Source organism: Symsagittifera roscoffensis, chromosome 6 (assembly GCF_963678635.1).
Source record: "Symsagittifera roscoffensis chromosome 6, txSymRosc1.1, whole genome shotgun sequence".
NCBI lineage: Eukaryota > Metazoa > Xenacoelomorpha > Acoela > Convolutidae > Symsagittifera > Symsagittifera roscoffensis.
The window spans coordinates 32,342,222-32,365,586 of record NC_087067.1 but is presented as its reverse complement, the minus strand read 5'-3'; the positions used below and the strand labels follow the sequence as shown (position 1 = coordinate 32,365,586).

Sequence of the window (23,365 nt, the reverse complement as noted above, 5' to 3'; positions counted from 1 at the left end):
CAGAAAAGAACAAAAACTTTTAAATTTTCCTTTTTTGCACCACGCTCGATTAGGCTTAACTTTTTGGCATCACCGAGGTTTCAAGAACTCATAACTTTGAACTGGTTCGACAAAATTGGTTCATTTTCGCAGTCCCCCAAGATTTGACGATGGTCTTACGATAGAAATAGAAAAATTTGGAATCCTAAGTTTTTTGGGCAAGTTATGGCCGTTCGCGCAATTCACCAGGCTCAATTAGACTCTTCATACTGACATCTTCACTCTATTAAGGTAATTTGCAGGTTCAGAATTTTCAGGTGGACTGCTCCCGATGGTAGTGTAAGAACGGGACAATCCGTGAGTCAACTGAAGCAATCTTCGGTGTTAACTCGGGAAGTAAAAATCAGTTTAATATTGGTGCCAGGCAATGCCCAGCATGCCAGATATTAAGCTGACAAGAACAGATACTACACATGATCTTAGCCAAAAGGCCGAGAAGCGATAGCTAAACCTTTTCCTAATTTTGGTACATGCCTTGAACACAACAATGAAAAAACAGCTCGCATCATAAAAATTTATATTTATCCGACTGGGTTGAGAGCTGGGTTGCTCCCGGACCAACTTATGAAAGGTCAAGGGGGAAAGTTGAAAAGAGGTAGCCATAATGACACTTCGCCCTAACAAAACTCCCCTGCTGGCTAGTAAATTTATCGTAAGAGTACAGTAGACTACATTATAACCATCTGCGTTTGTGCCGTTACATACGACATGGGCTTAACGATGTGGACAAAGACAGAATCTGCGGTTCTGCCTTAGGCATTTGAGTAATTCCGCTTCCATTTATATCCTGACTAGCATATAACTCTGTACATTACTTTTAAAACACTCGCCCTCGCGCGAGAGTAGAAATATGCTCTCATACCATGTAAAATTTTGCACGCTCACGTTATAGTTTATGCAATTCAAACAAAATTTGAAAAATTGACAATTTTCAGAATTTTTTTGGCCCAATGAGTTTTAAGGCCAAATCGGCTGGTCAAAACCTACGGAGCGTGTACAGGGTGTCTTAGATGACCATCTATGGCATGATAGCCGCTCACTCAACGTTAGTGGCATATGGTGGAATACCAGCCAGGATACTGATAGATGCTTTTAGCCTAATTGTTGTGATAAACTTATTAAATAGGTAAGTATTCAAATCTATTTGATAAGTTTTCTTTGAATGCACTCTGCGACAGCAGAGAGCACCCCATTTTATGAAAAATGCCAGAAAAAAAATGCACTATCTTAAAAGTTAGCTTTCAGGTCGATTTTCTTCCAAAATGGCCGAATTTCAGCTCCCCCCAAAAATTCAACTGATGATTACTCCACGAACACTGAAGCTGCAGAAGTCGTTTTGGGCTCGTTGGAATTTTTCTGAGTCCAAAATTGTGATACAATATTGAAAAAATAAAATTTAGACAGAAAAGAACAAAAATTTTTAAATTTTCCTTTTTTGCACCACGCTCGATTAGGCTTAACTTTTTGGCATCACCGAGGTTTCAAGAACTCATAACTTTGAACTGGTTCGACAAAATTGGTTCATTTTCGCAGTCCCCCAAGATTTGACGATGGTCTTACGATAGAAATAGAAAAATTTGGAAGACCTAAGTTTTTTGGGCAAGTTATGGCCGTTCGCGCAATTCACCAGGCTCAATTAGACTCTTCATACTGACATCTTCACTCTGTTAAGGTAAATTGCATAGTGCGGGTTCAAAATTTTCAGGTGGACTGCTCCCGATGGTAGTGTAAGACCGGGACAATCCGTGAGTCAACTGAAGCAAGCTTCGGTGTCAACTCGGGAAGTAAAAATCAGATTAATATTGGTGCCAGGCAATGCCCAGCATGCCAGATATTAAGCTGACAAGAACAGATACTACACATGATCTTAGCCAAAAAGCCGAGAAGCGATAACTAAACCTTTTCCTAATTTTGGTACATGCCTTGAACACAACAATGAAAAAACAGCTCGCATCATAAAAATTTATATTTATCCGACTGGGTTGAGAGCTGGGTTGCTCCCGGACCAACTTATGAAAGGTCAAGGGGGAAAGTTGAAAAGAGGTAGCCATAATGACACTTCGCCCTAACAAAACTCCCCTGCTGGCTAGTAAATTTATCGTAAGAGTACAGTAGACTACATTATAACCATCTGCGTTTGTGCCGTTACATACGACATGGGCTTAACGATGTGGACAAAGACAGAATCTGCGGTTCTGCCTTAGGCATTTGAGTAATTCCGCTTCCATTTATATCCTGACTAGCATTAAACTATGTACAATACTTTTAAAACACTCGCCCTCGCGCGAGAGTAGAAATATGCTCTTATACCATGTAAAATTTTGCACGCTCACGTTATAATTTATGCAATTCAAACAAAATTTGAAAAATTGACAATTTTCAGAATTTTTTTGGCCCAATGAGTTTTCTGGCCAAATCGGCTGGTCAAAACCTACGGAGCATGTACAGGGTGTCTTAGATGACCATCTATGGCATGATAGCCGCTCACTCAACGTTAGTGGCATATGGTCGAATACCAGCCAGGATACTGATAGATGCTTTTAGCCTAATTGTTGTGATAAACTTATTAAATATGTAAATATTCAAATCTATTGATAAGTTTTCTTTGAATGCACTCGGCGGCAGCAGAGAGCACCCCATTTTATGAAAAATGCAAGAAAAAACTGCACTAACAAAATGGCCGAATTTCAGCTCCCCCCAAAATTTCAACTGATGATTACTCCACGAACACTGAAGCTACAGAAGTCGTTTTGGGCTCGTTGGAATTTTTCTGAGTCCAAAATTGTGATACAATATTGAAAAAAAATTTAGTCAGAAAAGAACAAAAATTTTGAAATTTTCGTTTTTTGCACCACGCTCGATTAGGCTTAACTTTTTGGCATCACCGAGCTTTCAAGAACTCATAACTTTGAACTGGTTCGACAAAATTGGTTCATTTTCGCAGTCCCCCAAGATTTGACGATGGTCTTACGATAGAAATAGAAAAATTTGGAAGTCCTAAGTTTTTTGGGCAAGTTATGGCCGTTCGCGCAATTCACCAGGCTCAATTAGACTCTTCATACTGACATCTTCACTCTGTTAAGGTAAAATGCATAGTGCGGGTTCAAAATTTTCAGGTGGACTGCTCCCGATGGTAGTGTAAGACCGGTACAATCCCAACTGAAGCAAGCTTCGGTGTCAACTCGGGAAGTAAATATCAGTTTAATATTTGTGCCAGTCAATGCCCAGCATGCCAGATATTAAGCTGACAAGAACAGATACTACACATGATTTTAGCCAAAAGGCCGAGAAGCGATAACTAAACCTTTTCCTAATTTTGTTACATGCCTTGAACACAACAATGAAAAAACAGCTCGCATCATAAAAATTTATATTTATCCGACTGGGTTGAGAGCTGGGTTGCTCCCGGACCAACTTATGAAAGGTCAAGGGGGAAAGTTGAAAAGAGGTAGCCATAATGACACTTCACCCTAACAAAACTCCCCTGCTGGCTAGTAAATCTATCGTAAGAGTACAGTAGACTACATTATAGCCATCTGCGTTTGTGCCGTTACATACGACATGGGCTTAACGATGTGGACAAAGACAGAATCTGCGGTTCTGCCTTAGGCATTTGAGTAATTCCGCTTCCATTTATATCCTGACTAGCATATAACTATGTACATTACTTTTAAAACACTCGCCCTCGCGCGAGAGTAGAAATATGCTCTTATACCATGTAAAATTTTGCACGCTAACGTTATAATTTATGCAATTCAAACAAAATTTGAAAAATTGACAATTTTCAGAATTTTTTGGCCCAATGAGTTTTATGGCCAAATCGGCTGGTCAAAACCTACGGAGCGTGTACAAGGTGTCTTAGATGACCATTTATGGCATGATAGCCGCTCACTCAACGTTAGTGGCATATGGTGGAATACCAGCCAGGATACTGATAGATGCTTTTAGCCTAATTGTTGTGATAAATTTATTAAATAGGTAAGTATTCAAATCTATTGGATAAGTTTTCTTTGAATGCACTCTGCGACAGCAGAGAGCACCACATTTTTTGGAAAAATGCAAGAAAAAAAATTGCACTAACTTAAAAATTAGCTTTTAGGTCGATTTTCTTCCAAAATGGCCGAATTTCAGCTCCCCCCAAAATTTCAACTGATGATTACTCCAGGAACACTGAAGCTACAGAAATTATTTTGGGCTCGTTGGAATTGTTCTGAGTCCAAAATTGTGATACACTATTGAAAAAATAAAATTTAGCCAGAAAAAAAAACAAAAATTTTAAAATTTTCGTTTTTTGCACCACGCTCGATTAGGCTTAACTTTTTGGCATCACCGAGCATTCAAGAACTCATAACTTTGAACTAGTTCGACGAAATTGGTTCATTTTCTCAGTCCCCCAAGATTTGACAATGGTCTTACGATAGAAATAGAAAAACTTGGAAGTCTTAAGTTTTTTGGGTAAGTTATGGCCGTTCGCGCAATTCACCAGGCTCAATTAGACTCTTCATACTGACATCTTCACTCTATTAAGGTAATTTGCAGGTTCAGAATTTTCAGGTGGACTGCTCCCGATGGTAGTGTAAGACCGGGACAATCCGTGAGTCAACTGAAGCAAGCTTCGGTGTTAACTCGGGAAGTAAAAATCAGTTTAATATTGTTGCCAGGCTATGCCCAGCATGCCAGATATGAAGCTGACAAGAACAGATACTACACATGATCTTAGCCAAAAGGCCGAGAAGCGATAACTAAACCTTTTCCTAATTTTGGTAGATGCCTTGAACACAACAATGAAAAAACAGCTCGCATCATAAAAATTTATATTTATCCGACTGGGTTGAGAGCTGGGTTGCTCCCGGACAAACTTATGAAAGGTCAAGGGGGAAAGTTGAAAAGAGGTAGCCATAATGACACTTCGCCCTAACAAAACTCCCCTGCTGGCTAGTAAATCTATCGTAAGAGTACAGTAGACTACATTATAACCATCTGCGTTTGTGCCGTTACATACGACATGGGCTTAACGATGTGGACAAAGACAGAATCTGCGGTTCTGCCTTAGGCATTTGAGTAATTCCGCTTCCATTTATATCCTGACTAGCATATAACTATGTACATTACTTTTAAAACACTCGCCCTCGCGCGAGAGTAGAAATATGCTCTCATACCATGTAAAATTTTGCACGCTCACGTTATAATTTATGCAATTCAAACAATATTTGAAAATTTCACAATTTTCAGAATTTTTTTGGCCCAATGAGTTTTAAGGCCAAATCGGCTGGTCAAAACCTACGGAGCGTGTACAGGGTGTCTTAGATGACCATCTATGGCATGATAGCCGCTCACTCAACGTTAGTGGCATATGGTGGAATACCAGCCAGGATACTGATAGATGCTTTTAGCCTAATTGTTGTGATAAACTTATTAAATAGGTAAGTATTCAAATCTATTTGATAAGTTTTCTTTGAATGCACTATGCGACAGCAGAGAGCACCCCATTTTATGAAAATTGCAAGAAAAAAAATGCACTATCTTAAAAGTTAGCTTTTAGGTCGATTTTCTTCCAAAATGGCCGAATTTCAGCTCCCCCCAAAATTTCAAATGATGATTACTCCACGAACACTGAAGCTACAGAAGTCGTTTTGGGCTCGTTGGAATTTTTTTGAGTCCAATATTATGATACAATATTGAAAAAATAAAATTTAGACAGAAAAGAACAAAAATTTTGAAATTTTCGTTTTTTGCACCACGCTCGATTAGGCTTAACTTTTTGGCATCACCGAGCTTTCAAGAACTCATAACTTTGAACTGGTTCAACGAAATTGGTTCATTTTCTCAGTCCCCCAAGATTCGACGATGATCTTACGATAGAAATAGAAAAATTTGGAAGTTTTAAGTTTTTTGGGCAAGTTATGGCCGTTCGCGCAATTCACCAGGCTCAATTAGACTCTTCATACTGACATCTTCACTCTATTAAGGTAATTTGCAGGTTCAGAATTTTCAGGTGGACTGCTCCCGATGGTAGTGTAAGACCGGGACAATCCGTGAGTCAACTGAAGCAAGCTTCGGTGTTAACTCGGGAAGTAAAAATCAGTTTAATATTGTTGCCAGGCTATGCCCAGCATGCCAGATATGAAGCTGACAAGAACAGATACTACACATGATCTTAGCCAAAAGGCCGAGAAGCGATAACCAAACCTTTTCCTAATTTTGGTAGATGCCTTGAACACAACAATGAAAAAACAGCTCGCATCATAAAAAATTATATTTATCCGACTGGGTTGAGAGCTGGGTTGCTCCCGGACCAACTTATGAAAGGTCAAGGGGGAAAGTTGAAAAGAGGTAGCCATAATGACACTTCGCCCTAACAAAACTCCCCTGCTGGCTAGTAAATCTATCGTAAGAGTACAGTAGACTACATTATAACCATCTGCGTTTGTGCCGTTACATACGACATGGGCTTAACGATGTGGACAAAGACAGAATCTGCGGTTCTGCCTTAGGCATTTGAGTAATTCCGCTTCCATTTATATCCTGACTAGCATATAACTATGTACATTACTTTTAAAACACACGCCCTTGCGCGAGAGTAGAAATATGCTCTTATACCATGTAAAATTTTGCACGCTCACGTTATAATTTATGCAATTCAAACAAAATTTGAAAAATTGACAATTTTCAGAATTTTTTTGGCCCAATGAGTTTTATGGCCAAATCGGCTGGTCAAAACCTACGGAGCGTGTACAGGTTGTCTTAGATGACCATCTATGGCATGATAGCCGCTCACTCAACGTTAGTGGTATATGGTCGAATACCAGCCTGGATACTGATAGATGCTTTTAGCCTAATTGTTGTGATAAACTTATTAAATAGGTAAGTTTTCAAATCTATTTGATAAGTTTCTTTGAATGCACTCTGCGACAACAGAGAGCACCCCATTTTATGAAAAATGCAAGAAAAAAATTGCACTAACTTAAAAATTAGCTTTTAGGTCGATTTTCTTCCAAAATGGCCGAATTTCAGCTCCCCCCAAAATTTCAACTGATGATTACTCCACGAACACTGAAGCTACAGAAGTCGTTTTAGGCTCGTTGGAATTTTTCTGAGTCCAATATTATGATACAATATTGAAAAAAAAAAGTTTAGACAGAAAAGAACAAAATATTTGAAATTTTCGTTTTTTGCACCACGCTCGATTAGGCTTAACTTTTTGGCATCACCGAGCTTTCAAGAACTCATAACTTTGAACTGGTTCTACAAAATTGGTTCATTTTGGCAGTCCCCCAAGATTTGACGATGGTCTTACGATAGAAATAGAAAAATTTGGAAGTCCTAAGTTTTTTGGGCAAGTTATGGCCGTTCGCGCAATTCACCAGGCTCAATTAGACTCTTCATACTGACATCTTCACTCTGTTAAGGTAAATTGCATAGTGCGGGTTCAGAATTTTCAGGTGGACTGCTTCCGATGGTAGTGTAAGACCGGGACAATCCGTGAGTCAACTGAAGCAAGCCTCGGTGTCAACTCGGGAAGTAAAAATCAGTTTAAAATTGGTGCCAGGCAATGCCCAGCATGCCAGATATTAAGCTGACAAGACAGATACTACACATGATCTTAGCCAAAAGGCCGAGAAGCGATAACTAAACCTTTTCCTAATTTTGGTACATGCCTTGAACACAACAATGAAAAAACAGCTCGCATCATAAAAATTTTTATTTATCCGACTGGGTTGAGAGCTGGGTTGCTCCCGGACGAACTTATGAAAGGTCATGGGGGAAAGTTGAAAAGAGGTAGCCATAATGATACTTCGCCCTAACAAAACTCCCCTGCTGGCTAGTAAATCTATCGTGAGAGTACAGTAGACTACATTATAACCATCTGCGTTTGTGCCGTTACATACGACATGGGCTTAACGATGTGGACAAAGACAGAATCTGCGGTTCTGCCTTAGGCATTTGAGTAATTCCGCTTCCATTTATATCCTGACTAGCATATAACTATGTACATTGCCTTCAAAACACTCGCCCTCGCTCGAGAGTAGAAATATGCTCTTATACCATGTAAAAATTTGCACGCTCACGTTATAATTTATGCAATTCAAACAAAATTTGAAAAATTGACAATTTTCAGAATTTTTTTGCCCAATGAGTTTTATGGCCAAATCGGCTGGTCAAAACCTACGGAGCATGTACAGGGTGTCTTAGATGACCATCTATGGCATGATAGCCGCTCACTCAACGTTAGTGGCATATGGTGGAATACCAGCCAGGATACTGATAGATGCTTTTACCCTAATTGTTGTGATAAACTTATTAAATAGGTAAGTATTCAAATCTATTTGATAAGTTTTCTTTGAATGCACTCTGCGATAGCAGAGAGCACCCCATTTTATGAAAAATGCAAGAAAAAAAATTGCACTAACTTAAAAGTTAGCTTTTAGGTCAATTTTCTTCCAAAATGGCCGAATTTCAGCTCCCCCCAAAATTTCAACTGATGATTACTCCACGAACACTGAAGCTACAGAAGTCGTTTTGGGCTCGTTGGAATTTTTCAATTCACCAGGCTCAAATGAGACAAATCTTTTTGAGACAATGTGCAAGATTCTAAACATTCCGATGGAAGTGAAGACGATAGTGGCAAAAAATCGATTGATGCCATTGTTCAGAGCTAACATGACTGCATGCTTGAACGAATATGCTAAAAAGCATATGTCGAAGCACAGCAGAGTGTACAGTGAATATCAGCTGGACATCGGAGCAGGAGCTTTCAAGCGAGCTCTCGTGACTCATCGGAATGCAGTGACCACCGCTGTGAAAAAAATTTCCAGGACAAGTGAACGTAGTGGAAAGGAGAAGGCAGAGATGTTGAGGGAAGATTTGGAGAGAAATGTGACGTTGTGCCTCCACAACAGCTTCTGCAGGAACAGAGAATCTAACGTGGATCCCCTACCTTGTTGCAAACAGAGGGTAGAAGAGCAGAAGTGTTGGAGGACTGCTTCCAACAGCGTCAGAATAGCTAATGATGTGTTGCAAGACACAGAAACTGAAAGTGCAGAGTCAGTATCACAGGAGGAAGAGATGGAACATTGACAAAAGGCCGAAAAACGAGATGCAAAAAGAGACGAAATTAGGAGAATTTAGACGTTTTAGAACTTCTAAACGACAAAATAAGAAGAAAACAAAGGAGTGATGAAGAAAAAGTTAAAACTCAGAATTGTTTTATGAGTGTGAAAAAACTCAAGTGAGAAACTAAGCAACCAAGTTGTAATTGAAAACTGAAACATTTAGTTGAGTTTTGAAATTGTTGCTTTAGAGACACTTACTTACTATTTATTTAGAAAGGCTTGAGTGAAAGAGTATATTTAAATATTCCAGCCTGCATGACTGTTTTTAATCAGCTAGGAGAACTGATCACTTTGTGGTGACATGAAAGTCTTGGGTAATCTCTCGAAGAGGGAGATTGTTTCATTGTTCTTTCTAACCACAGAAATTCTTAGTTTTAATATTCAGGACAATAACAAGCAAGATTTCCGAAGGGAAGAAGCATAGTAGGATAATTTTAGCTTGTTGGTTGGCAGGACTGTCCTGCAAACCAACACCTTTTAAATCTAGGAGAAAAAGTTTTTAATCAGGGCATTGACATTGGAAGTCGGAAAATATGTTTTATCTTAGGTCATATCCTCAATGTGCAGATTAATGAAAGAAATTGAAGGCTATAGTAATGTAGTATGATGCCATTTATATTCTGCAGTGAGTCGATATGACGTGGATAAAAGTAATTTCGTGCATTTTGTAAATTCTGTTCGATGACACTGTACCTATTTTACGAACATTGCGAGATTCAATGAGGACATTGACCGGACTGTCCGGGGAGTATGTGACATTCGACCAGAATGGACCAAAATGCAGATTCAGCATATTCGAGTTTTTAGCAGCGAACCTTCCGAATTTGCGATTTTGAAGGAATACGAGCGTTATTGGGACGATTAGTCAAACGGTGAAGGTCAAGATATTCTGGTGTTTTGAAATTTTAAAAATTCGAAGTATGACGTCATATTTCTGAGAAAGGTCAGAAACGGCCATTTTGGCAGAAAACCGGAAGAAAAACACAACAACATTAGTTGCGATAGCGAGAACAACGAGAATTGTGGTTGAAAAACAACGAAGAATTGCAGAAGTAGCAGAGACCGCTCCGAGTTGCAACTATTGTGTCGCTACAATAGCTGCAAGGCCGTTGCGAACAACGGTAAAGGGTGGAAAACCAGCCTTCCGGAAGGAGAATAAGATCCTTATTTCCCCGATTTTAGGAATCCGGAGGGGTCTCGGGACTGGAACTTTTATTAACTTATATAAACTTTTAGCTTCCCTGTCATTTCCCGAGTTGAATTTAATTAACATCTGAATTCATTTTGTTAGGATGAGAAGCTAGGAGTTGGGGGAAAGGGTTGATCCATTTTCGATGGAGATGATGATTTTTATCTACTGAACAAAAACAATAATAATTCAATAAATAGTAGTAGCCCTGATTTTAGGAGTGATCTCGCGGTCTTAGGATACTAAGACCCAGCCCTGAGCTCACTATTTCTGCATGTAATTAAGTTAATTTGAGTGTTTTGACCGAAGCCGAAAGCAGTAACGTTTTTTGTCGACCCGATGTTAGAAAGACCACCGAAAGTACTGGCTTGGTAGAGACGGTTAAAAACATGTAAAGCTCTGTTTAGACGTTAGCCAGTCGTCTTAGGACTTAGTTTTATTTTCCGTCAATATGTATCTTCCGGGCGAATGTTACAAGTCCATTTTTGACTGAATTCATACAACTTTTGTTCGAATGACCAGATCAAACATTTTATGGAAAAAAAATTGAAATTTGGGTATTTTTCAGTTTCAAAACAGTCAGCAAGAGTAGACAAGAAGAATGTGTTTTGCATAAGAGCACCTTCAGTTTGATTCGAGAGTTCAACGTTCTGTTTCTGCCAGAAAAATTTGTGATCAAAAAACGACCATTGGGATTTTTTTCAAAACAAATTTGACTGGAAACCGTTATCAGCTTGTCCCAAAACATTTGCTAATTGTAGCTGAACGTTTATGTGACCGATTGATCCAAAAATTGTTGTGGAATAATGACTTGGCATATGTTGGCCATGATTTATTTATTAAAGGAATTTCTCTGAAAAGGTTCATTTTCGATGTATTGAGCAGTTTTTGTCCACTTAATTTTTTTTCTGGCAAAGTATGGAACGTGGAGTATGACTTAGTCTAAATAACAACAAAAAAGAGCAATATGGGGGTTACACGAGAATCTATCAATTTTTTTTATATGGGCCAAAGGGGTTGGAGCCCATTTCTGACTTGATCAGTTTTTCGAGGAAAGTTTCTTTTTTCTACAGACACACCCAAAGAAATATATATCTTGAGAATGCGTTAAAATTGTAAGTTCAAACAAACGTTTTCGCACATTTTACGCAACTTCAGGTTTTAAAAATTCTAAACTATCTGTACAAAATGATCAAAGATCATAAAAAGTGTCACACACATCATTACTTCAAAGTTTTAAAAATTCAACCAATCAAAACTTTACAAATATCACTGAAATTATGTAACAACTATTATGTAACATTTTAAAACATTTTTTCACAAATTTCTGAGAGTTTCCTTCATTTTTATTTTCACATTTTCGTTTTGTGGCTAATTTTTATGCTAACATGTAAGTTGTTTCAAAATTTTGTTGTTTTATTTTGATAATTATTGGAATTGTGGTTGCGGTGCAACAATTTTGGTAGGTACGTAGATGACATCCTGCGCTCGGTCAAGGTTGCTGAGATTGATCGCTTGTTGTCATATGTGAATACGCTACATCCAAACCTGGAGTTCACAATAGAATTACAGCTCAATGGGACGCTTCCTTTTCTCGATATGCTTATTAGACAGTCCGGCCGTACTATCAGCACAGAATGGTACAGCAAACCTACAGACACTGGACTCACCCTTGGGTTTCACGCCTGTGCGCCAACAAAATACAAGAGAAACATTGTTCAGGGCACCTTGCACAGAATTGATCTCTCCACTTCCACTTGGGAGGCCTTTGATAAAGGTTTGAGGAAAGCAAAAAATGATTGGGAAGCAAATCAGTTTTCTCCGGCTTTTTATGAAACCATAGTGACAGATTCTCTTCTTTAAATCAAGGAAAACCAGGACACGACCACACAAGCAACAACCAACTCAATAAAGCCTGAAAGTATCGAGAAACCAGTTATCCGGCTCGAGTATCGAGAAAAAGTATCTGATATTTTTTCTCGAAAAGGCTGCAAAACTGCGGTATTTCTACAATATTCACGACCCGCAAACTCAGAACCTGTCTTCCCACTTTGAAAACAGATTTCCCTGGGCATTTGACGAGTAGGGTGGTTTATGAGATATGTTGTCCAGGATGCAATTCCTGCTGTGTTGGACAGACCGTCCGACACCTGATCCCCCAAAAAATTGAACACCTTAGGGACTCTGCGCCGGTGGGTAGTTATCTAAAGGAATGCGGAGCAGACAAGGCTGCAGTTGAGGCGAGAATTTTAGACAGATGCTTAGACACGAATAAACTTTTGACCTTAGAAGCGCTTTTTATTTCGAGGAGAAGACCTGCCCTCAACACGCGCGAGGAATACCGGCAGCGGCACCTCACAGTCAAGTTGTGAGGTTTTTTAAGTCCGTTTGTTTTAGTCACATGACAAACTCGGGTCTTAACTGATGCTTTTTTATATTCTTTTTAATGTTAGTTTTTATACATTTTTTGTAATTTCTACACATCCATTTCCATTCCGGTTTTACAGGTGCTTTGTTTTTTAGATTGGCTGATGATGACTTTTATGTCGAAAACGTTTCTGGAATTTATTTTACATTGATCTGCCGTTTTTAGCACTTTGTTGTTTTAGCCAGAATTTTTCGATTCTGGAAGTATAGCCTTAGTGTCAGCTCCCTACTTCTAAACTCGTGGCGCGTGTTAATTGCCGGTCTCTCTTTCCTAATGTGCAGCGCCTCTAATGTAAGTAACTTGATGCTGCTGGACGCCTGGTCGATTATTTTCCAATTAAACTCAGGCTTACAAAGTGAGCAGTTTCTGGAACTAAGGCTATAGTTCCAGAATCGAAAAATTCTGGCTAAAACAACAAAATTTTGAAACAACTTACATGTTAGCATAAAAATTAGCCACAAAACGAAAATGTGAAAATAAAAATGAAGAAAACTCTCAGAAATTTGTGACAAAATGTTTTAAAATGTTACAAAATTTTGAATTAATATAACAGTTAGTAAAATAAAAATAATATACGATAATAAAAATTGCTTACATATACAAAACAAACAACAAATGTGGGATGAATCATTGAGGATTGAAAAGAGAGGGGGAATGCGCTAACAGCAAAGGAACAAAGGAGCACCAGAATTGGGAATGCAAAAAACGTAACAAACTGCACAAGACTAGATGGCCCGGCTGACAATCATAGTGGCGTTTCCTCTCATGAGGCACACTGAGAGGCTCTGGAGAGGGCGAACTGGGGCAACACGAGCATCACGTGAACCAGAAAGTCTGGCATCAGCGAGGATAGCAACTGACTTGAGGGTTTTGATAGCTAAAGCGGACCAACCCCCGAGCGTTTCGACTGCTAACGGGAAAAAACTGATTCCATGTTCCTCACAGTTTTTCTCGTGTTTCGAAAATTTGCGGTCCTCAGCAACTTCCAGGGACGCCCCGGGGGTCTCCGCCGCACGAGAGAGAAGAGATAACTGCAGCGGGGATGTCACGGTGACGTCGAAAGCAGCTGGGCGACCAGCGCTCCAAGTAGGGATAAAAATATCGCCGGGTCTGGACCGTTCTCCAGGGATGAGGTTCCGTTGCTCCTTGATGGGGGCTAAAGAGGCAGCCGAGGTAGCATTGAAAATAATGTCCCGTAGTCTGTCGTGACGGGAGATCCGGCCACCACTCCCCCCACAAGCGACAGCGTGGTCCCCGAGGACGTCCAGAATGCCAGACGGACACGCGGGGCACCTACGAGCAGACGCGAACACAGGAAGACCAAGGCGGTATCTGACAGCAGCTTGGAACTCAGCAGGTAGCAGGTGCAGGCCAAGACCTTTAATGGGGACTGCGGTAAGCCAAGCGCCGGCGTAAGGCAGAGAGAGCGACTGAAGACGAGCTTGCTCGCGGGAATCGGGAAGAGACGAGAAGAAAGCGTTGTAGGTGGCCTTATCGAGTTTCTCTTGGAAAGCTTCTTGAGTAAAACCGGGAGTGTTAACGCTTCCAGACTGTTCACGGAAGTCGTTCGAGGCACGCAGGAACTCCGGCGTATCAGTGATGTCGCATTCGGTAAGAAACGAGACCAAATGAGCTGACTGACACGAAGACCCTAGGAAGGCAGGGATGTGTTGGTCGCGAGCTTGCCGGACGCCAAGTCCGCCATCTTTGATAGGCAGGGAAGACTGGGACCAGGCAAGATCAGGAACAGGTGAGCCAACTATGACAGAAAGAGCATCGCGGAGGAGTTCATCAAAAACTTGCAGGGAAGCTGAGACAGGCCGAGAGGGCGGCTGAGTGCGAAGAGAGTACGTCAGCTTGGGAGCAGCAAGGCAAGTGCGAGTGATGCCAAGTGAGAGCTGGGGGTCATCAAGAAGAGGTAACTTTTCAAGACATTTGGTGGCCTTCGAGATGCGTTTGTCCAGGACTTTAACTGAGAACTCAGTATCACCAATGGGGGCGCCAAGAAGCTCGAAGCCATTAGACGCTGCTCTCGGGATAGAGACGGGGATGGAGGAGAACTCCACAGGGGCCCACAACTCACACTTACTGTGCTTGACTTTGAGGCCGAGATGCAAGCCGTTGGAAGTGATGAGTTCGAGAGCCTTGAGCAAGGAGTCTTCGTCGCCGGCACAAATCCCATCATCAAGGTACCAGCAGTTGAGGGTGAGACCGGGGACTTCCGACTTGAGAGATTCGACTAGAGAGTGCAGGGTGACCGCAAAAATGAGAGGCCCTAGCGGATCCCCCCTGTTGAACTCCTTTCTCGCTGTTGAGAATGACATCCTCGAACAGCAGATGACTGTGGTGACCGTAGGTAAACTCAACAAAGGCGGAGAGACCGGGAAGACGGTTGCGAACTTGAAGGAGGATCTCGGTGCGGTCTAGCGTGTTGAAAGCGTTCTCAAAATCCACTGTTAAGACGCCTTGGTGACCATGTTCCGAGCACTTTTTGACTGTCATTTTAGTAGCGTGGACGATGGCTTCCGAGCCACCGCTGGTAGCGACTCCAAGCTGGTGAGGACACAGAAAATCACGAGCTTCAGCGTTGGCGGCTTTAGCAAGGCATTTAGCAGTGAGCCTTCGGAGCACTTCGCCGACCGCAATAGGCCGGACACCACCCTTGGGTTTAGCGGTGGCAAAGAGATTCGCACTGCACAGCCACGGAGAGAGACTAGAAGGGGCTTGCCTGGCAGCGAGGATATTAACAACCCTGTTGAGAGACTCTAACGTTCTGGCAGCAGTCTGAGGAGTGGGGCACTCAACGGCGTGAACAAAGTGCATAGGAAACCAGCGCGAAGGACCGGCAGCAGTGCCGCTAGGAAAACTTTTGAGAGACTTATGAACGAACTCAGATTCGAATTGGTAGGCAAGAGGGGATTCATCCCGGCCAGAAAAGACGGGAGGGTCAGCGGAAGGATGAAGACTGCGAAGGTCCTTAAGCGACTCGTCACTTTTGGACACGAGGCCATCGGAACACAGGGCTTTAGCTGCTCTGCCGAACTGACCGAGGCCTGCTAGCTCTTTGGCTCTGCGGACATTAAAGTCACGAGAAGGTTTGCTGTTTTTCTTCGTTCGCTCTTTAGATCCTTTGGTAGCGTTAGACCAGAGGTCCGAAATATTGCCCTCCTTCCAGGACTTGATTCTTTGGCGAATGTCTCTGCAGTTATTAGCGGCGTGAGACTTGCCTCCGCGGCGAGGGGCTTTCAAGATACATTTGGGGAGCATGAGCAACCGAGTCCAGTTTTTCAGATTGTCCGGAGCGGTGGCGCAGTTGTCAAGGGCGTGACCAACAACCTTAGACCACTCGTTACGAAGAGAAATCGGAACGAACCGGACAGTGTCATCTCTGGAAGACATGACGTCAGAAAGATCCGGCACAGCGCTTTCGGCGAGCTCAGCCGAGATCGTCATACTTGACATCCCTTGAGAGAGGCCAGAGCTAACAGGAGCATCCCGAGAAGGAGAACTCGTTAAAGCGACAGAGATAGGACTGGAGACAGGAGGCGGGAGAAGGCAAATAGGACCGCGAGAATTCCGGCCTATCGGAACATAACCATCAGGGAGCCGGAAAATTTGATCAAGGTTGACCCAGGAGTCATAGCTTTTATTCCAACCACGAAAGTGAGCAAAGAAGCGATCGTTGTCAACTTTGAGGATAGAAGCATCATAGATACCGGAGGTTAGGTCCGAGATGGCCACAGACGACCCGACTAAGATCTCCGCGGCGTTAACAAATCTGAACAACTGAGTAGGGTCGACAGCCGGGCCAGGATTAATTTCAATATCACCAGCGCATAAAAGAAGGAGCATAGAAATGTTATTCCATCCCCGTCTCAGCCTGTTGTTACAAAATAGTTGTTACATAATTTCAGTGATATTTGTAAAGTTTTGATTGGTTGAATTTTTAAAATTTTGAAGTAATGATGTGTGTGACACTTTTCATGATCTTTGGTCATTTTGTACAGATAGTTTAGAATTTTTAAAACCTGAAGATGCACAAAATGTGCGAAAACGTTTGTTTGAATTTACAATTTTAACGCATTCTCAAAATATTTAGATGTAAAATTTTGAAACCCTACGAAATATATATCATTGGAATCAGCTTGGAAAGATCTATACACATGCAAATTTTCAGAATGTCGTAGTTTTCAGAGGAGAACATCTTTCTTTGAGCTGGCCAGAAAGTCCCTAGCCTTTTTCTCACTTTCAAAAGTTGAGCAAAAATTCCAGGCCCGAGTCCGATAAAAGTTAGAACTCAAGAAGTATTATTTTTACAAAGAAGAGGCATATACAAACTTACTGGTTCAAAATTAGGTAAAAAAACACTCGGTAAAGGTGTTTTTCAGGATGTTAAAAATTACTACATAGGTGGCCAAAAAAGTACCTCCAGTCCTAAAATTTAAAAAATCTTTAAAATTTAATCCCAACCCAACAATTTTAGTATCCCAGGAAAGCTAAGATAATTTGCAAACCGATTAAGCTATACAGTAGGTTTAAAAATGAAAAATAAAACTTTCAGAAACTTTTGAGAAAAAAAACTTAAAAAAATTCAATGTTAAAAAAACCACTGTTTTTTGATTTTTTTTTTCAGGCCAAAGTGTACCGTTACAAGCGCAATCGGTGAAAATATGCTTTGAGATGCTTTATTTGGCTACAAACTTCAATTGTACTACATGCAGAGGTTTTTTAAAAAAAATTGGAAGCCCTAGCCCATTTCTGACTTGGCCGCAGTAGCAGTAGTAACTTTCATTCACGTTATACTTTATTTTTTAAATTTATTTCAAATAGCAAAACAACAACTGAAGCATGAAACCAAGATAGCACCGGGAGTGAAAGAGTGCACCATATGGGAAATCTATCAGATAAAAAGGCCGGATGTTGGCAATGACATGATAAGAAATTAGCCGAAAGTGAGATACAAGGTGACAGAGAATTAGAGGATCATAAAAACTTCATCGAGAGAAGCTTGAGGGCGTAGAGTTTCGATGACACATGCTGCGTTAGACATCTGTATGCAAACTGATATTCTTTGCCTAAGGAAGGCAGAAGCACGGGCTTCGTTGGTGGAATCTTGAATCAGCTTGCCGAGCTTAGAAAGAAAACGTTTGGTGGCTGGTCCTGCGCCTCCTTGTATTTCGAATGCGACAGGCTGAAACAAGTAACCTCTGTTGATGATTTCTAATCTATGAAATTCAATGGTTTTTGGCTGGGTGATAAGATGAAGGACTAGTGAAGTGACTTCGGTAATCATGATATTTTCGTCCCTGATTTATTAAAAAAAAAGAAAGAAAAAATATCTATCTGCTTTTAAGATCGTAATGTGTGATGCGTTTGACCAGGCGGAGACGGGAGTTTCGTCGCCGTCTTCGTCTTATACTGTGGCGGCTGATGCAGTCGTCTTGAGAAAGGATGAGGACAAGGTGGGCACAGAGTCTGGTTTTGCTGCTGAGATTGCATGTGACGAGATATATGTAACTGGTTATCCTCACCATGACCGAGAAGAGCTTGAATTTCAAACTGAGCCTTCTAATGGGGCTGCTGCCTGTACGAACGCAGATAGCGTCAACTCTTTCAACCATTGTGAATGTGGTGGCACAGCAGGCGACTCTTCAGATGAAAGTTTCGAGGAAGTGGAGTTCTCGCCAGACGAAATAGAATTCGACGAGAGCAATGCAGCATTCGAAGGTGTGAAACTAGTGCTCAGTGGAACTAGTCTAGCAATAGCAGAGTCACATTTCCAGTCCTTCAAAATATACAGCGCGCCAATGGCTAACGGATACTCCTTTGTACATGTTGTAAAGGCAATTTTGAGTCAAGATACGGCCCATATTGTGAAAGCTAGAGCGGTGGTGAAGGAATGCGAGAGTATGTACAAACAAATAAGAAACTGCAAACATAGCAGTGAGTTTGCGAAGCTGTACGCAAGTGTGTGTCAAGCAGATGCCTACTTGTTTAAAGCGTCGCTATTGCTCATCAAGTTCGAGATATCAGTTGCGTTGCAATGTGGCTGGTATGTGAGGAAGGCGGCCAAGTTGTTTCACCAGAACGAGGTGGCGTTGATGAAGCTGAAACAGCAGCGAGAGTCACAGGTGCTCCGCCGCTTCACCCCATCTGCCGGCCCCACAGCTTTTGCCACCGCCGGCACAGGTGCATATGATGGCCTGTACGCTGCGGTGTGTTTTGGTGTTGGCTTCACCAACTTGCTTCTCAGTATCCTGCCGCCCTCCTATGCATCAGTGATGAATGTGATGGGCTATGAGAGCGACAGAGTCAAAGGTCTGAAGAATCTAGACTTGTGTCGACGTGGAAATGATTTCCACTCTCCACTTGCCTCTCTAATTTTACTCTGGTACTATTTAATCGCCAAGCCCCTCATGTGCTGCAATAAGGAGGACTTAGAAGTCGGATTCTCCGTAGCCGAAGAAATTTTGACCGAATCTCCACATGCTCTGAGTGAGTGTTCGTGGATTGTTCACTTTTTCAAAGGTAAATTGTCAATCCTGCGTAAGAATGATGTTGAAGATGGTCTGAGGCTGTACATGCTTGCGAAAGACAGCTGTTGCATCAGCAGCGGAGAAAGTGATTTAGAGAAGCTTCGTGTGCTGCTGGTGTTCGAGATCGGGTGGTGTTGGGTTATTAAATGTCACTTTCGAAAAGCAGTCGAGCATTTCTCCACAATTAAAGACTGCTCATATTGGTCCGAGGGACTGTACCTTTATGCGAATGCGCTTTGTGTTGGAGTCCTTGGCGGCAACGGTTCCAAACAGGCTCTGTCAATGATCAAAAGGGTGGCCATGATTAAGAAGAAACACCCCAACAACTCAGAGTTTTACGTAATTTCACGAGCAAAACTGTGCTACAATATAGAGAAAGAGGGGGACAAGAAAGAGGCAACGTTACAATCACACTTGAGGTTGCTCATCTTCGAGATGTTGTACTTTTGGAACCATCTGAATCTCCTGTCGGAAGAGAATAGGACTGATGCAATCGAGTGGATGGGTAAGTTGGACCAGTTTGACAGGAAGCTCAGACCGATGGCCAATCTCCTCTGTGGGGCCTTGCAAACCATCTCATCTGAATACCACTCCGCAATTGACACTTTAACCTCACTCCGAGCGTATCTCTCAACCGTTCAGAAATCATCATCTCACAGTAGTTTCAGTCTGGAAAAGGCCTACGGACTGTACGAGCTGGCTCTGGCCAAATACAAACTCATGTTGCTACTCCATTCTAAATCACCGCCCAAATTTTCATCTGCTACCACAGATGAGGTGGAGGAGCTGTTGAGCAAAACTATGCATTTCAGTGGCTATCAGTTCGAGAATAGACTCAAACTTAGGGTACATAGTCTGCGAGCAGATGTGACCACCTCCTCACTCGAGTCTTCTTCTTCGTCCTCGTCATCAACAGCGGCTGCAGCTCGTGCTCAATTGAACTCTTCGGCCGCCGCCGCTTGCGACCAGATGGACAATGGTAATGGACAGACTGCACCACAGCGCTAGGTCAAGTCAGTCCCAATCTAAGTCACAAAGTGAGGACGGACGGAGAACTATTTAGTTTGTTAGATAATATTTCTGGTCATTTAGTGTTACTCAAGACAAGGTAGCAAACACACTGTTCAGGTTGAGTGAATTCTTCTGTGCTATGAAGCATTCAGTCTTAAGAAAAATTTCTCAATTTATGTTTTACCGGGTTAATCTTGAATATCAATCTCAAATCGAAAAAAGTTTCGAAATAAGAGTAAATGTCTAATTTCACCTTCAGAACGCAAATTTTCAACTTGGTTTGCTAATGTTTACTATGTTTAAACCGTAGCAATTGCCGTAAGAGTTTTAATGATGTAATTTAGTCGTATGAAAATGAATAGGTTTTTTTTTCGGAAATCGGTAACCGGCTGTCATTTGCCTCTATAAATTTTTATCGAATAGAAAAACTCGAAAAAAATAAGTGTATTATTGCTTGCCCAATTCCATTTCACTCTATTTGTAATCAGTGACGTCCGCAGGGTTTTCTGACGAGTAGGTTCGGTGGTTTTTGGAAAAAATTTTGACAATTTTTTTAGGGCTGACAGATTTTTCGAGCTTCACCGATGCACTAAAATGAACCAAAGCCGCCGGATTTTTTTTCGGTGGGATCAAATTATTACTTTTCGATACCAAATTTTTGAGTTTTACGGCCAAAGATAGATGTAAAATAGTATCAAATAGGTAAGCGACCCTCTCAAAAACTTCTCAAACAAAATTAAGGGAGATACGATCGCACCTACGGATCGGCATGCTATAGAAAGTGTTAGCTTTCAAACTATTGCGATTTAGTAGAGTTAAATTAACAGTGACCATTTTATCTAATTTTCAGTGATAAATCGTTTGGTTTTAAGTTGGTGCTATTATTCGATTATATGAATATCTTTATTCGAAATCTGAAATGAAAATTATTTAACTCATTTTATCACTCGTTCTTTTTTGTTGCAAACAAGGTTTTCAACATTAAATCAAGGTCGATTTGTTTTTCTAAAGGACGTGATAATAAGACAGACCAGTACCCACAGAAGTTTCTTGAAACAGATAGCACTCTCTTTTGATGTACTTGGCTCTAATCAATTACAAACTAGAAAAGGACTTTTTTGCCTCAGTAGTGGAATCAGTAATAAACTAGTATTTATGAACCAATTATCTTATTGATAAATTATCACTGTTAAATATTACTAACTAACCAATCATATTCCATCTCTAACATTGACACTTATTTGTAAGTGCTGAAACTACTTGTAGTTTCAGCACCAGAACAATTTGAATAAAACTTTGAATACAGTTGTTTTCCTTCTGGATAAACTCCAAGAACTAACTCGCATAAACCAGTATACACTAGATCTATTGAGACTAGGAGATATAAGAGTAAGATAAAGATCGGTATTAGACTAAGAAGTTGCACGAATCTATCCGGCCGAAAATAAGATTGCGCGACGAGCAGACGGTGTACCTTATCTGAAATTACTCTATGAGTACAGGCCAAAGGTCAAAACGCCGTAGCACTGTTTCAATTATTTGATGGCTATGTTCAATGGTTTGCTCGGCTATGTTCAACGCCTGAAATTTATTTGAGGCTAGTGCTTTATTTGAGACTAAGCCTCGAAATCATAAAAATCCGAGACCTAGCCGAATTTTCTACTAATTTGTGGCTTGATGGGTTCGTGCCCCTGACGCTATAGAAACCCATTGAGAGGGGGTAGGGCCCCTCGGAACGTTTGACATTTGTCCAGCTTAACTTATTTTGTCTTTATTGAAAAAATTAGTCGGGTGCTTGAAAACTCCTTGCTGGAATTCCCTTATGTTTTGCATGCGACTCTAGAACCCGGAAATAATGGCATTTGATATATGCCGTTTGGCGATGGTTTTATTTTTAAGATGGGTTTTGGTCATTTTTAGCCTTTTTCCAGTGACTCCAAAAAGTTTTTTTTTATTATCTCTAATTCAGTAAATTTTTCGGCTTTGGTCAAGAAGACCTTTTTAATCGTGCCCAAGACATGTGGCATAATAAATTTAACCGTTTGGCATATATATATTTTTGGTTTTGAGAAAATTAAAAAATTTCACAATTAATGGATTTTGATGTCAAAAACGAGTTTCCCATTGAGTATTATGAAGTTCTTAGTGGAAAAAATGCTGAAAACATCTTTTTTTTAGTATTTTGTTGTGTTTGTATTTTTCTTGTTTATTTTCATAGTTTAGGTTAACCATAGCAATAGGGAAAGTCTGAACTACTAACATTCATTGTAAGCTGCCGGATAGGTTGAGGTCTGTTGTAAAAAATGCTGAAACTATCATAAAAAAATTTCAGAAATTTTTTTAAGATTTAATTGACAATCTCGTTTGCTACTTTGTTGGCCCCTTAGGGCCCAATAGAATAGCATCCGTCTCGGAATAATACAAAAATTAGAAATAAAAACATCGTTGCTGATTTTTAAACCATCATTTCCAGTGTTTTGTAATGGCGCCGGAAGGGCGCAACTTTCATGCAAAAGCTTTTTCAGCTGCTCTGCCCATCCATACAACATTGCCGAGGTGTGCGGATTCGTATGTTGTAACTGAAAGCCTGCTAAATTTCACTGAGGCAGGGATAAGACGCTTGCGTGTAGATAATAGTTTTTGTATTTTCTGTTTGCACTTTATAGTGCTGTTTTTATTACAGTTCTTGCTAGTGTTTGCGAAGCACTGCTTCGCAGGTGATGACACTCGAAATGGCTTTTTTAAATGTATAATAACAAAACAATCAGGCCTGCCATTCCCTGGGTACCGTAGTAGGAACCAGAAAACTGCTGTTAGAGTTAATTTTGATTAAGTTGAGGCAAAAATAGGGTTAACGGTCGTAAAATATTTCCTAAAATGTACTTAACTCGGTTAATAAGGAACCAGTGTTCATAATGGAAAGTCTATGAAAAATTTTGAATTTTTTATTCTTCTAAAGGAATGCGCATGTATACATTTAATTGTGTTCCGCAAGCGCTAATTGCAAATCAAAATGGAGCTTTCTCATAGACATAATTTAGTCGATACT

General features: G+C 40.8%; 1 protein-coding gene and 6 non-coding genes across 7 annotated transcripts; 1 reads left to right on the top strand and 6 right to left on the bottom strand.

Moving 5' to 3' along the window:
- Positions 1 to 291: 291 nt before the first annotated feature.
- Positions 292 to 482, bottom strand: LOC134849614 (U2 spliceosomal RNA). Its single transcript, XR_010163629.1, has one exon. It is a non-coding gene; the product is annotated as a U2 spliceosomal RNA (small nuclear RNA).
- A 1,257-nt stretch (positions 483 to 1,739) lies between these two features.
- On the bottom strand, positions 1,740 to 1,930 carry LOC134849515 (U2 spliceosomal RNA). Its single transcript, XR_010163532.1, has one exon. It is a non-coding gene; the product is annotated as a U2 spliceosomal RNA (small nuclear RNA).
- Positions 1,931 to 3,150: 1,220 nt separating this feature from the next.
- Positions 3,151 to 3,335, bottom strand: LOC134849777 (U2 spliceosomal RNA). Its single transcript, XR_010163777.1, has one exon. It is a non-coding gene; the product is annotated as a U2 spliceosomal RNA (small nuclear RNA).
- Positions 3,336 to 4,588: 1,253 nt separating this feature from the next.
- LOC134849455 (U2 spliceosomal RNA) lies at positions 4,589 to 4,779 on the bottom strand. The gene has a single exon (XR_010163473.1). It is a non-coding gene; the product is annotated as a U2 spliceosomal RNA (small nuclear RNA).
- A 1,250-nt stretch (positions 4,780 to 6,029) lies between these two features.
- On the bottom strand, positions 6,030 to 6,220 carry LOC134849454 (U2 spliceosomal RNA). The gene has a single exon (XR_010163472.1). It is a non-coding gene; the product is annotated as a U2 spliceosomal RNA (small nuclear RNA).
- A 1,256-nt stretch (positions 6,221 to 7,476) lies between these two features.
- Positions 7,477 to 7,666, bottom strand: LOC134849720 (U2 spliceosomal RNA). The gene has a single exon (XR_010163730.1). It is a non-coding gene; the product is annotated as a U2 spliceosomal RNA (small nuclear RNA).
- A 10,456-nt stretch (positions 7,667 to 18,122) lies between these two features.
- LOC134848140 (tetratricopeptide repeat protein 39C-like) lies at positions 18,123 to 21,621 on the top strand. The gene has a single exon (XM_063865497.1). It carries the CDS (start codon positions 18,130 to 18,132, stop codon positions 20,311 to 20,313), a length of 2,184 nt encoding a protein of 727 aa, XP_063721567.1. The 5' UTR covers positions 18,123 to 18,129; the 3' UTR covers positions 20,314 to 21,621.
- Positions 21,622 to 23,365: the final 1,744 nt, after the last annotated feature.